Source organism: Epinephelus moara, chromosome 7 (genome assembly GCF_006386435.1).
Source record: "Epinephelus moara isolate mb chromosome 7, YSFRI_EMoa_1.0, whole genome shotgun sequence".
In the NCBI taxonomy this organism is placed as follows: Eukaryota; Metazoa; Chordata; class Actinopteri; order Perciformes; family Serranidae; genus Epinephelus; species Epinephelus moara.
This window is the reverse complement of record NC_065512.1, coordinates 23,244,402-23,259,068: the sequence shown is the minus strand read 5'-3', so window position 1 is coordinate 23,259,068 and position 14,667 is coordinate 23,244,402. Positions and strand designations below refer to the sequence as shown.

The window sequence follows — 14,667 nt, the reverse complement described above, 5'->3', positions numbered from 1 at the left end:
CATGGCCTAGGAAAGTGTAATTAATATCTGTGAAGATGGGCTACTCTCCCCCAAAGCTAGAGACCAAAGAAGTCTCAAACGTGTGATGTCATAGGGTATGAAGTAAGGCAGTGAATGGGAGTCTGATTTTGAGGACCCACAGAATATTTGTTTTCTTTTTATACTCAAATTAACATTGACATGACTAACCTGTTTTAATATATTTGGGATTTTGTGTTTGTATGAGCTCATTAAAATCGGTAACAGGTTGAAATTAAAGCAATTACATACATTTCTATCGTTAATAACGTGTATCTTTTTTTTTTTTTTTTCCTTCTTGCTTTTACAATAAGCAACCGCTACCTCCACGTGCCTGCTTGTTTTTCAACGTCACTTCCTGCGCGGCAGATCCTGAACCGTGTAGCAACTTGTCAACTAACGTTAGCTTCAGATGTTTCTCCTTCCTTCGTTCGTGTACACTTTACAGCCTTTGCTGTTCTGAGATCACGGTGTTAGTCATCTGCTCTCCCACGCATGAATGCCCACTTGTGTGTAACACTGCTGTCGATATAATGGCATGCTAATGTTGCTAAGCTTTACTGTTGCTGCCCGCGTTAGCAACGTTAGCTGGTACCGTTAGCCGGGTTAGCTAGCTGCGGTACAAGTTCGCAAACTTTTAAGATAACGGTCGTACTCGTGCAAATCCAGGTGGGTGTACATGGATCATATATTTGTGGGTAACTAGATGTTTTGGCTAGCTCGGAGTGTTTTATAATCATCTGAATTTGCGAATGCCTCTGAAGTTAGCGTAAGCTGCAGCAAAGTTCATCATCATGTCCAATCAGCTGACCGCAGAGCAGCAGCGAAAGATTGAAGAAAACAGACGGAAGGCTCTGGAGAGAAGAGCCCAGAGACTCGGACAGACCATCAACAACAATAAGCAGACCCCAGTGCTCTTTAGCAGCACTTCAGTGCAGGTACAGCCCTCTAAACACAGCTTTGCCTCGGATCCTGCTACTGTGACTCGTCACAGAGAGGCACTCAGCTCTGCTCCTGCACCAAAACGGTTTGTGCCACCCTTCAAGAAAGACTCACAGAGCCTCAATAACTACAATCAGGACCCCAAACATCAGCAGTTATCTGGCACTAGCAACCAAATCAATCAGAATACTCTTTATAACTCTGCTCCTAAAAGACAGGTGAGTTCTGTGCATTGATGTTCAGTCAGTTATTGTTTGCAGGAATAATAACTTCTAGTTTCCTAATTCATTGTCTGTATTTCCTTGTAGATACAGCTTATTGACCCACTTCCTCAGGCAGCAAATCAAAATGTAATCAGCCCTGTCTCGTCTAGTGGAGGAAGCATTGGTGTGAAGCCAGCTCATCCCACACCTAACCCCACCTCCAACGGCTCAGGTGGTGCACTTGGCTCATTTTACAAGCAAACTAGTAAACCTGCCCAAAATCCTGTGGCACAGCTTCCCTCCAACTCATCAACTCTGAATGCTGTACCTGCAAAAAAGCCTGCCATCTCTGTAAGAGGAAAGTGTGTAGCTCACACAGAGGGCCGCTTCAGAGTCGAAGTGGGCTACCATGCAGAACTGATTGCTGTTTTCAAATCCATCCCCACAAAGAGCTACGGTAAGTATCTACCAGTGTAACTATGCTGTTGTGCAGCTACGTCTTGTTGGTCAATGCTTTTTGCAGCCACACACCCCTTTCCACTTTTGAACTTGTGGGAAACACTGATGCATATTGGATCATGAATAGATTAGCAACATTTTAATAATTAACAATAAGCCATATAAGTGTCAGTAAGTTTTTAGAAGTGGTACAGGAATTTAAAACTACTTAGGCAGCATCATACGTTCAGAACGACAATATAAAGACAGACAGTAAGACAAAAACCCTCAAAATGATTGATTTATTTCTTGTACATTCATCATACTACGATAAACAAGCCCTCAATAGATGGTGTATGTTATGCAACATCATGGTCTGTGTATTAAACCGCAATCACTTTTTAGTGCTGACTTAACTGTATTGTGTTCTGTGGCAGCAGGTATTCCAATTTTAAAGTAATACCCAGCCTTAGTGCCAGTGCATCAGTGCACATAACCAGGACAACCTGCAAGGCCAAATAATGAATGACTTAACTCACCGCTATAAAAATAAAACCAACTGCTATCCTCTGGCCAGAGCTTCAGGGCTCTCCTCTGTAGAAGAAGCCAAGTACACATGGCTTTCATCCTAACCAGTATAAGTTTTCTAAGTAAGAATACTAATGTCTTTTAATGTAGTTATTTTGTGCCATAGTTTTGGTATTGTATGCTAGATCTTAGAATAATAAAGTATTCTGTTCTGCCTCAGACCCTGCCACAAAGATGTGGAACTTCAGTCTGGAGGACTATCAACAGCTAAGTATGAACATCAGGGACATATTCAAAGACACGGCAGAGTATTGGTCTTCTTTGTCTTGCTGCTGCATCTCCTGTGTCTATATCTCTTTGTTGCAGTGGAGGAAACAGCTGCTATCGCCTCTGTGTCACTGAGGCCTCTGGATGGAATGGAGGCAGTGGACGTTGCAGCAGCCACCAGCCGAGCTCGTGACGGTGCGGCGTTGGGGGCGCTGCTCAAGCTGTGTAACGGCTGGCAGAAACCTGGAGCCACTCTGAAGGGCCAGTGCGTCCTGGTGTCTCCGACAAAGTTTGAAGTTGACATTGGTTACCATGTGGATGTCATTGCAGCGTTCAAGCAGATGCCAACAAAGAACTACGGTGACAGTGAAATTATGCAATTAAAACGCTTCCTCTGTCATCTTGACAGTCTTTTGTCATGTTAAAATTTCATTTTACGGCTTCTGAAACCAGTATTTTGTGTTATAATCTTTGTTGTGCGGCAGACATGAAAACCAGAAAGTGGAGCTTTTCACTTGTGGATTACAAGAGACTCTGTGAGTACCAACATTTGCTTTATTTAGCTGCTTTATCTCTATGGTCATGTTTGTCTCTGTTGCATTTGCCATCTTGTCTGACCGTGCTGTGTTCCATACCCAGTGGATCTCCTCAGTGGGATAGCAGCAGTGGAGGTGGAGCCTCTGCCCAGGGCAGTGGTCCAGGCTTTCTCTGCCAGGTTTGACGGGACCGAAGCCAGGTCTTTAGACGTCCCTGAGGCAGACCTCTCCAGCATCGACCCCTCGCTCACCTGCAGCCTTATGCCCTTTCAGAGTGAGGGAGTCAAGTAGGTGCCTTTGGACAGCCATTAGTGCGCGTTCTGCACGGTGTAGCCACTAACTCAATACCAGCAGACGGCTATTCATCTATAATTTGCTCAGTCTTGTGCAAACGAAGAGATACTTATCATTGCAAGCCAATATTTCAGTGCCATTCCTCTGTGACTTCAAGTTTGCTTTATAGGATTGGATCAGTGTGACTTCCACTCGCTGTCCTGCTGTAGCATTTAATTTTAGCATTTCTTCGTGTCCCTGTAGTTTTGCGGTGTCTAAACAGGGCCGCCTCCTCCTGGCTGATGACATGGGCTTGGGAAAGACAGTGCAGGCCATCTGTATAGCAGCCTACTACAGGAATGAGTGGCCCTTGCTGGTCGTGGCTCCCTCCTCTGTGCGATTCACCTGGGCTGAGGTAAAAAAAAAAACATCCTGCAAAGAAAAATGGCTCATTACTTCGTAGGTGTTAGAGTTTATCACTTTGTTTCCGTTTAATGGTGTCATTATTGGCCTGCATTAAATCAGCAGGCACCCTCTTAAGGATATTCTTCAGGTCTCCTTTGACAAAAGCTCTGCCTTACACATTATAATGCTGGTTTCTACTTACAGCTCATCTGCATTTGAGGAATGTTAATGCTGTTCCCCAAGGACTGCTTGTGCTCTGTTAGGTACTTTATCTTCAGTAAGGGAGATGGCAGTATTGAATTTCATGCTTCTGTTTCTTATTCTGATGGCTGCAGACGATGATTGGATTGTGAAGCATTAATTTAAAACCGAGATGTTAATTCAGTTTATTTGGCTACTCTGTTGAAGTCTGTTATTCATAAAGACCTGCTTCACATGATGTTGCTGATTTAGCTGAGCTATATATATTTTTACACTTTGCATATTATTTTCGATGACTATTAAGACACCCCCACACTTGGCATCGTTGAAATGTTGGCGCCTCTTTGTCCCCGTTTTCCTTCTACAATTTCAATACGTTCTAATTTCATCTCAGGTGTCCCTTTTCTCTGTGAGCATGTCTCATGTTCTTTAGCAATCTCCGCTTAACTCGCAGCAGCATTACCAGGCTGCAATAGCACCACATTTTCAGAAGAGCTTCGTTGGCCTTCTGTCTATTGACAAGACAAGACAGTCTGCTCTCTAAATAGATATCTTGGATCAAACACAGTCCCCCAATCAGGAGTTGGAATCGTCGAGGAGGGTTTAGTCACAGGATGTCGGCCCATTAAAGGACACTTACTCTGTCTGGCTTGGCTCTTATCTGCACTGTTAGTCTTTTGCATTTGGCCAGATCTACTGCAAAACATGGGAGCTATAACTTAGTGAGTTTAAGCCAGGTTGACAGGTGAATAGAGAGCAAGTAAGTGAACTGTCAGAAACATTTGGGCCACAGGGGACATTTTTCTTAACTACATGATCAGTTGTCTCTAAATGGAGACACTGCGATGGTAGTTAGACACAATTATAAGTGATTAGTCGCATTCAAGCCAGCTGTCAGTCACAAAATAATTCGTGAATGTGACTGGGATTTTCATTTAAAATTTCAGAGGCTGATTTATTCCCAGTGGTAGGGGGAAAAGCGCAGCCTGGAAATTAGTACTGTTTTTCTGAGGAGTTTTGTTTCACTCTGTGTTTATGACATGAGTAAGTATCTCTGCCTGTAGGCCTTCAGACGCTGGCTCCCCTCCCTGAGTCCTGACAGCATCAACGTGGTGGTGAAGGCCAAAGACAATCTGCGGTCTGCTTTGGTCAACATCATCAGCTACGACCTGCTGAGCAGGATGGACAAGCAGCAGTCGGGAAACCCCTTCAATGTCCTCATCATGGTGAGCTGTTTTACAGAACTGTGCAGTATTTAGAATTGTCTCAAAATGTATGTCTTTACTTGTGTTTTTTGCCTTTAAAAGCAGTTACTGTATGTTGTAAGTAGAATATATGATTTTGTCATTTTGTGCAGGATGAGTCTCACTTCCTGAAGAACATAAAGACTGCTCGCTGTAAAGCGGCTTTGCCTCTGCTGAAGGTGCTTGTTTTTCTTCCCTCTTTTCATTTAATGTTTTATTTGGATTACTAATTTTGTCACATACCTTAAAGACGTTATATTTTTACTTGTTTGTGACATCTAACTGTCTCTAAGCAGGATATTTCAAAAATATCCAAAGCAGCAGATCAAAGAATACCTAGTTCAATCTGTGCAAAGAGGAGGAGAGATTCTCTTTGGTCTTAAGGTATAACTTCGCCGGGGAAAACACTGAAAAAGGTTCCTTTACATTAGGTCATAAATCAAATTTGAGTTGGTTCAAGGTTTTCCAAGTAAAATTATCCAGATATTCATTAAAACTCTTGGAACAAGACCCAGATTGGCTGTCAGATGGACCTTGGGCCAGCCGAACAATTGATTAGATTTTCTTGGGAAATCAGATTTAGGATGTCTTCCATCAGACAATTATTATTTTTTTAGCCTTAAGCAGCGGAGGCTGGACCCTGCAGTTATAGTATGTGTGCAATTAAACCAAAATTTATAGGAAAGATCTATCCCAAAGGAAACTAAATGGTCGCTGCACTACCAACATTAAAAAACACTACATTAAAAATGATAATAATAATATATTTATCACACATGGACTTTTTACACAGTTACATGGTTTCAACTGCTGTCAGCTGAGCAACAGAGTGATTATTTCAGCTATATGCCAAACTCTCTGTAACATGTGAACATACATTGATCAGACAGAACATTAAAACCCTCTGACAGTTGAAGGGAAAACTATTGATCATCTTGTTACGATGCAATGTTCTGCTAAGAATCCTGAGGTTCTGGCATTCATGTGGACGCCACTTGACACGCACCGCCCACCCAAACACCCACAGTTTTCCCCGTGTCACTATATCAGAGCGACATTATTGTTTTGTATATGTAGCATATATTGCCTGCTAACATAGATCCATAAACCAGCTGAATCCAAAACATTGCAGCATTTGGCTCAGGGTTGGGTTTAATTTCTTGCTTTGTCAGCTTGACTCTCTCAGCAGTGCTCTGATCAGAGTTGTTTTTTCCATCCTCAGGCAGCAAAGAGAGTGATTCTTCTGTCTGGGACCCCTGCCATGTCCAGACCCTCTGAGCTGTACACCCAGATTCTGGCTGTCAGACCAACACTCTTCCCCCGCTTCCACGAGTTCGGGATACGCTACTGCGGTGCCACACAGGTAGCTTAAGCCTTAAAGGGATAGCGTGGATTTTTTTAATTGGGGTCATATGAGGTACTTATCTGTAGTCAGAGTATTACATACAGTAGATGTCAGTCAGTACACCCCTGGTTTGGAGAAGCAGGCAGGAGTACTGCCACGGAAGCAATGTTTTGCTTTGGAGGGGGGCAGCATCAAAACATATTTTAACGACATAAAAAAAACTCACATCAGTTCAAGTGTGCTCTATATTTAGAATATTTTCATTGCTTTACCTCGCTGTCAGATAGCTCTTTCTGATGGGGAACTAAAGATGTCATATGTGCTCTCTACCAAGCCAGACTTCAATGACAAAACAGTAATTTTATCTTACAGAACACAGGAGTTGCTGGTCTACTGCTGCCTTGATTAGTTAGTTTGTGTTATTGTGTGACTTTGGTGAATCCAAACCAATCCTTAAAACACCAAAGTCAACACAAACTAACTGATCGAGGCAGGGGTTGACCAGCAACTCCCGTGTTCTGCAAGGTAAAATTACTGTTTTTGTCAAATGAAGGCTGACTTTGAAAAAGCATATATGACATCTTCAGTGCCCCGTCAGAAAGGGCTTTCTGACGGCAAGGTAAAGAGGTGAAAATATTCCAAATATAGTGTATACTCAAAATAATATTGATTGTTTTAGGTGGCTAAAATACGTCTTGCTTCTGCCCCCATCCACAGCGGTATATTGCTTGGCTTCTGTGGCAGTACTCCTGCCTGTTTCTCCGAAATGGGGGCTAACAACCACCATCTACTGTCGGTGATACACTGACTATGGATAAATACCTCATACAACCCCACTTAAAAAAAAATCTAAACTATCCCTTGAAGAGTCCTTATCTATCAAAGTGTAATGCTTAATACTGTTGAGCTGTAACTGGCTGTAATTTTAGGACACCTCAAAGAACATAGAAGGCTTTAGGTGTAGGATTAGTGAATTATTTGTTTATCTGCCTCTCTTACATTCACAGTCTGCAGTTCCTAATGCTCTCTGCTGAGAACAATAGGGTTATAAAGGTGAAATGAGGACACTTTACAGCCAGTGTATGTTGGCGAACAGTGTATACATTAAAACTGTTTTTTAGGTGTCAGCGGATTCCTTTTCTGTGAATTTTGTCTCCACTCTTTTCCTTCTGTTGCTTTATTCTTGCCACTTAATCTCCTTAATTAATTCTAATAGGTTCAAGTAGGGAACACGCTACATGATTTAAAGGCCAATTACATCCTTAATTTGGTCATGATGACTCATTTTGAAGATTGTGGAGATTTTGCTCTGCTCTGCAAAAATTCCCTTTTTTCCACCATTGAAGTCTCATAAAATGGCTTTTGCATCCTGATAAGAGACTCAGACCAGCCGGAGCTATCACAGTTTGATTCCTGTGACTGAATTCTGAGCTTTTTAGTCTGCTGGTTAGTCACCAGCTTGACTGGCATCCGAACTAATCCCTGTGTGTGATTAAAGAGGAATGTTGTCATTAGATAGTCCAAGAGTCTGGCTACCTGCTTTGAAGGGTTCTGTGTCAAATTTGCCTCATTGTCCACTATGCTTTTCTTACTTTCCTCTCCTTCTATCCTTTTCTATTCCCCTCCCCTCTAGGCGACTTGGGGGTGGGATTACTCCGGCTCATCTAACCTCGGGGAGTTAAAGCTGTTGCTGGAGGAGTGTCTGATGTTGCGTCGTCTCAAGCGCGACGTCCTTTCACAGCTTCCCTCTAAACAACGCAAGGTCGTCACAGTGACCATAGATGGTGTCAACGCTCGCATTAAAGCTGCTCTGTCAGCTGCTGCCAAGCAGTTGGCCAATGGGCACCGCAATGTAAGTCACAAACGTTTCTCATGGTCCGGTAAAAACAGAAAAGATATAGAATTTGAAGTTTTTGGTATACAGGTATTTGCAAACCTCAAGAAACCAGGCTTGGAGTAAGATTTACAAACTTCCCATCTTAGGAATTAACGCAAAACTAAATCAGTCCTCCCCAAGAATAATCAAATTAGAGGAAATAACACAGTAAAAGAAAAAAAGTGTGAGTTCTGTTGCAATAATTACAAAAAATGTAAGAAGTTTTGATATAATTCATCACTACTAAATTATTTTTAAAGGGACAGTTCACCCCAAAATCAAAAACACATATTCTTCCTTTTCCTGTAGCGCTATTTATCAGTCATTTTTATCATCAAATTGTTTTGGTGTGAGTTGCCGAGTGTTGGAGATATCAGCCGTAGAGATGTCTGCCCTCTCTGAAGTATAATGGAACTAGATCGTACTCGACCTCTGGTGCCCAAAGCGCCAAAAAATACATTTGAAAAACTCAACAGCAATGTCTCTTTCAAGAAATCATGACCCACTTATTCAAGATAATTTACAGACCTTGTTGTGAGCAGTTTCATGTAGGAACTATTTTCTTTCTACTGAGCTACACCCACCAACTGTATCACCACACAGAGGGAAGTGTGCATCTACTGCTAGCTCAAACTAGCACCACAGAGGTAGCTAACATTACAGGACTGCCAAGGAAGATGCTATTAATCTTTACATCTCTTGCTATCATGAGCACAAGCCTCTCATCCATGAGTAGATGCACGCTTCCTTCTGCTCAGTGAGAAATTAACAGGTGTAGTTCGGTAGAAAGAAAATAGTTCCTACATGAAACTGTTCACAACAAGGTCTGTGGATTATCTTGAGTAAACGTGTCATGATTTCTGGAAAGAGACATTGCTGTTGAGTTTTTCAAATGTATTTTTTGGCACTTTGAGCACCACAAGCTGAGTGCCATCTAGTTTCATTATATTAGAGAGAAGGCAGGCATCTCTACGGCTGATATCTCCAACACTCCGCAACTCAAATCAAAACAATCTAGACTGATAAACAGTACTACAGGAAAGAGGAAAAATATGTATTTTTGATTTTGGGGTTGAAAAATTAGCTGAAAATAGCATATTCTGACCTTTTGCATTATTCAATACCCAAGCATGTTGACTACATGTATCCAAAAGACAAATGAAATACAGCATGTTCGACTTGAAATGTAGTCGCTGTGATTAAAAAGACATCAGTTAGAAAAACACTCCTTCAGTCCAAGAAAGTTACTTGTCTGAGTCCTCTCAGGCCACAAGCACGCACAAGTGCTTTCAAACTGACCCAGAATACTCCAGTAAGTCTTATTTTAAGAGAATTTATTCACTCTAATGGAACTGAATGGCTTAGCTTGATTGTTCATTATCACACTGCTCCTCAGAGTAATGGCAGCCTTATCAAATCATCAATCAGTATCTCCTGTCAGTTCTTATCTGGTGCCGTTCCTTATCTCTTTTTCAGAAAATACAAGAGAAGGAAGCCCTCCTCATCTTTTATAACCACACAGCCGAAGCCAAGCTGCAAGCCATTATGTAAGCACAGACCCTCTAATGGTTGGGGATCAGTAAGTCCCATCAGCTTAGATGTGATGAGCGCTGAGATTAAAATGTAAAATGAATCAGAATCTTTTGTCAGACCACTGTGATTGTCATTTGCACTGGATTTGAGATAACTTTGAGAGTTTGAATAAATACACAGAATGATTGAATATTTCACTGCTTTCTTTGAAACAGTTGAGACCTCTGTTGTTTCTGTCATTGCCAGGGAGTACATCACAGACACGCTGGAGTGTGGGAGGGAGAAGTTTCTCGTGTTTGCCCATCATAAGTTAGTCCTGGATCACATTACAACTGAACTGGTTAAAAAGGTGAGCAAGATATACAGATACCACACTGCACAGAAATATAATTTTAATGTAAAAAAAAAAGAAGTGCATTTTGATTCTTTTCGTAGGCGTTAAGTCAACTCTTAGGTCAACTTTCATCAGTAGCTGCAGGGAACAAGTGTAGGCAGCACATTTGAGCCTAGTTTTACTACTACTGTGACTTATCAAGGTTTGTTAAATGAGTTTGTTGGTGTCGTATTGGTCCGCTCCCTAAACCATTCTGGCCTTTAATTTCTTCTACAGAACGTCAGTCACATCCGTATTGACGGGTCCACTCCTTCAGCTGAACGGCAGCAGCTGTGTGATAAGTTCCAGTACACGACCAAGACCTGTGTGGCCGTACTGTCCATCACTGCAGCTAACATGGGTCTCACCCTGCACAGTGCTGACCTGGTGGTCTTCGCTGAGCTTTTCTGGAACCCCGGGGTAAGCCATGGAAAGTTATTAAAATAAAATACTGAGTGCTCATTAGCTGCAATTGCACCAAACACTTTGGGTATAGTACCCTAAGAACCCATACGTAACCTGTGGCTACTAATTTAGGGGTTGTACACATGCTGTGTCTTTAACCGCCTGGAAAATGCAAGGTCAGGTGCTGGACACTACTTTTGTGCCTTTTTTGTGCCAGCTTTCTAGAGTGCGACGGCAGGTTGTGTCTGAGGTTGCTAAGCAACCTTAACAAGCACCGTATTATAGCCTATTTTCTGGGGATGTTCCTGGCGACTTATTTCCCTGTCGACTTAATGAAAATTTTAATTAAGACTAGTCGACAGAAAAAAATTAAAACACTATCAAAATAGTCAAAATTTAGTATTTGAAACATTGCCCCAAAAATATTGTGTGCATTAAGAGAAAACCTTTAATCAGAATCTTCAACAACCATGTCAGATTTTAAATGCCACTGAAGTACGAGACGCTTTGCGCCGTGCCGTATGAATTTGAACACGACGGCAACTCAGTCAAAAGTGAACCACTAAAATAACATCTAAAATCAATAAATTGCCTCTGAAATGTGGGGCAAATTGAACCTTGCAGATTATCTGACAAAAATGATAGCAATTCATTTTAAAGTTAATAAAACAAAATCTTAATTATATTTAAATTTCAGCTGAAATGAGAGGCATTTTGCTCCGTACAGTATGAATGTAAACCCTGCACATTGTCTGACAACAACTCACTTAAAGTTAACAAATAATATAACATCTCAAAAAAGATAAATTGCTGCTGAATTGATTTTCTAGATCCAAGTACTGCCAAACCACGCTGGTTTTTCCCACCATGCTGTTTTAAAACTCCAGTCTACTCAAGCATTACCGTGGGGAGGGGGACTGCTGTCTGACGGCTCTGTAGCACCCACTAGTGGCAGGCGGCTTCATGACAGTTAAGCGACCTTGTACGTGAATAGAACACTAAATTGTTTAGCCGACTAATTTTTCAAGTGCCGACTAGCAAGGGGGCGGACATTTAATAGTTTAGACGACTAATCGCGCGCATCCCAAGTATTTACCTGAAATTTTGAGTGCAGAGCTGATCTTCTTCCAGACGCTGTTTTTAAGTGTGTAGGCCTATCGTCCCTGGGACAGATGTAAAGCTCTGGGTAGCCCTGCAGTAAAATGATCAGCTTTTCCATATTTACCACAGACTGATATTTACAGAAGAAGAGAAAGATGTCTGTCTGTTCCTCGTCACATGGCATACGGTGTATGAGTGCGCCTGCCATGCATCTATATTGAAAACAATAAATTTGAGGGTGCAAAAAATGCGACATGTGTATGGCTCCATTGGAACACATTTTTTATTTGTAGTATTTTCATTTTGGACTCAATTTTGGTTCCAGCCCAGTTTTTGCCTCTTTTAGTTCACGTTTGGTTATAAGGTTATCCTGGCATTATGGGAATTTCCCACTCCCTCTTTATGCTATGTTTGCAGGGACAAAGATGTGACAAGATTCACAGTACAGCCAAATAGGGCATTCTGAAGTGGGAATTAAAGGGGGACAAATCCGCAACTAAAAAAAGATTCATTTTGAAGTGATTGCTATGCTCAACCCGCGCTCTGTGCCAGTAACAACAGCTTCAGTTCCCGGAGGAATCTTAATAGTTCTTTAATTTCAACTGTTGGCAGCTTTAAGCCTGAATAATGACTTACCATTTTATTGATATTTTTTCTCAAGCAGAGCGCACGTCGACCTTCACTGCAGCTGAGGGAAGGCAGGAAACAATTGGTGACACCAAGAAAATTCAAATGCTCTTTTTTGACAATGCTTTTTTTCTGCAGATTCTGATTCAGGCGGAGGACAGGGTGCACCGTATTGGACAAACCAGCAATGTGAACATTCACTACCTGGTTGCCAAGGGAACTGCTGATGATCACCTGTGGTACGTGTCAGTCAGTGGGCAGTAATTTCACTGATAATCAAACTGTGTTTTTAAATCTTTTTTTCCTCTTGTATTCATCAGTCCACCACTTAAGAGCCAAAACTGAAACAGCGGGGGGTCAAGTTAATGTGGGTTGTTTGATATGCATATTGTGACAAGCAGTGAATTGAATGGTATCTGCTCTATTATAATAATTTATCTCCAGGCCAATGATCCAGGAGAAAATGAATGTTTTGGAGCAAGTGGGCCTGTCGGAATCAAACCTCTCCGACAAAGCGGTGAACGCCAGCTTCCACTCCAAGGTAAGCTCTGCGTCTGTATATAAATAAATGATGTATAATCCTGTTTACAGTTTTTAAATAGCATTCACACATTAACATAGATGAAACATATTTACATAAGGCTGCACAGTATAACGGCGCTTACAGAGCCAAATCAGAAATGGTGTCTGTACATTAAGTAATGACCTGATTATTTGGATTTGTTCAGGACCCTAACCAGAGGAGCATCATGGAGATGTTCCAGAGGTCGTTCACTGAGGATGACGACGTGGATGAGGCCATCTTACTGGAGGCTGCAAAAGACTGGGAGGACACCCCGCCTGATAACAGTACTGATCAATACCTCAGCATGGTCGGATAACACCCCGGCAAAAGACAAATCAAAGATTATTTTAGCAGAAGACGCAGAAACTTTTGTTTTGAGGAACTAGATTAACATCACCTGTTTGTTTGTTTGTTTATTGAAAGGAGTCTAGATTCCTAGTTTTAAACCTATCATGACTGCTTTAGACTTTTTTTCGTTTCGTAAAGATTAAAGGTCCAGTGTGTAGGATTTTGGGGGATCTGTTGGTAGAAATGGAATATAATGTTCATACCTTTTTATTCCTTTTTTTATTTTTAGTTCATAATCTCCTCAAACTTAGATTTTTTTTGCTTTTGTTAGCTTAGAATGAGCTCTTCATATCTACATAGGAAGTGGGTCCTCTTACAGAGCCCGCCATGTTGCACCGCTATGTTTCTACACTAGCACTAACACAAATCGTAAAGCAAACCCAAACACATTTTCACGTTACTGTAAGCGAGGGGTACTCAGCTGGCTGCAGTCTGTAAGCTCACTGCTAGATGCCACTAAATCCTACACACTGTTCCTTTAACAAACATGCCAGTGATAAATAAAGATGTAAAATAACAATCTAAAAAGCCTATATATTTTTTGCTATTAAGAGAAAATAAATATATGTCTGACTCAAGGTTGCCTTCAGACTCCCTCTCAAATTGGAACCTGAATTGTTACCATGGTTACTGGATGTGATGTAATGAAGTCCCCTAAAAGTGATACAGTGGATTTACTTTAGCTTAAATTATAAACCCCAGTCCCAGTGTATCTACCGGCAAGCTGCTAATAACACCACTTTGTAGTCAAGTTTTTACAACTTGATATTTCACTCACTTTGATTATCTACAATTAGTTATCCTCAATTGTTACACAATCCTGTCATAAATGACGCTAATGGGTAAAACAGTGAAGCCTAATCACAGCATGGTAGTAATTAGAATTGATACAAAATCACTAAAGATGCAAAGATGGCAGTACTGGGAGTAAAATTAGAAGAGATTGATGGAAGAGCTAAAAAATATCTTTGACAAATATTGCTAGCAGCAGAAAGATGCATCAAAACCCCCAACATACAATAAATACACTATGAAGGTGTGGGAAATTTACCAAATGGAACAAATAACACACTTTTTGAAACTTTAAAAAGATACATTTATTAAAAGGTAGAGCCCTGCCATGTTTATAATCATTCAGTGAAGTGATCTAAACCCTCCCACATATTCTTAATCATACACGTATACACCACACACATTCACACACAACTTCCTTCCCTGACACTCCACCCTTTTTTTAGTATTCATTTTTCCTACTTGTACTTCTGTTTTACTCTAACCATTACAGTCAGTAAAGGTCTCTCTCTTTTTTTGTTGAATTATATATAAACCATAAAGATACACCAAAAAAAAAAAGAAGAAATACAGTAGACAAACTTGGGTAACACTTTACTTGACGGTATCTACATAAGGGTGACATGACACTGTCATAACTATGACAT

The 14,667-nt window shown here is 41.1% G+C and overlaps 1 protein-coding gene across 1 annotated transcript; it reads left to right on the top strand.

The window, feature by feature from the left end:
* The first annotated feature begins 376 nt into the window (after positions 1-376).
* Positions 377-13,865, top strand: smarcal1 (SWI/SNF related, matrix associated, actin dependent regulator of chromatin, subfamily a-like 1). Its single transcript, XM_050049291.1, has 17 exons — positions 377-1,178; positions 1,269-1,620; positions 2,350-2,400; positions 2,496-2,756; positions 2,882-2,932; positions 3,036-3,219; positions 3,470-3,620; positions 4,876-5,037; positions 5,169-5,234; positions 6,278-6,418; positions 8,034-8,252; positions 9,753-9,823; positions 10,056-10,158; positions 10,420-10,602; positions 12,454-12,554; positions 12,760-12,856; positions 13,044-13,865. The coding sequence occupies exons 1-17, from the start codon at positions 813-815 to the stop codon at positions 13,194-13,196; spliced, it is 2,712 nt and encodes a 903-aa protein (XP_049905248.1). The 5' UTR covers positions 377-812; the 3' UTR covers positions 13,197-13,865.
* The last annotated feature ends 802 nt before the right edge of the window (positions 13,866-14,667 follow it).

Bases quoted from the DNA above. Each gene is read 5' to 3' on its own strand.
- smarcal1 (XM_050049291.1), top strand. From the start codon at position 813: ATGTCCAATCAGCTGACCGCAGAGCAGCAGCGAAAGATTGAAGAAAAC. The intron at 1,179-1,268 runs GTGAGTTCTGTG...ATTTCCTTGTAG, and splicing joins ACTCTGCTCCTAAAAGACAG to ATACAGCTTATTGACCCACT. The intron at 1,621-2,349 runs GTAAGTATCTAC...GTTCTGCCTCAG, and splicing joins CATCCCCACAAAGAGCTACG to ACCCTGCCACAAAGATGTGG.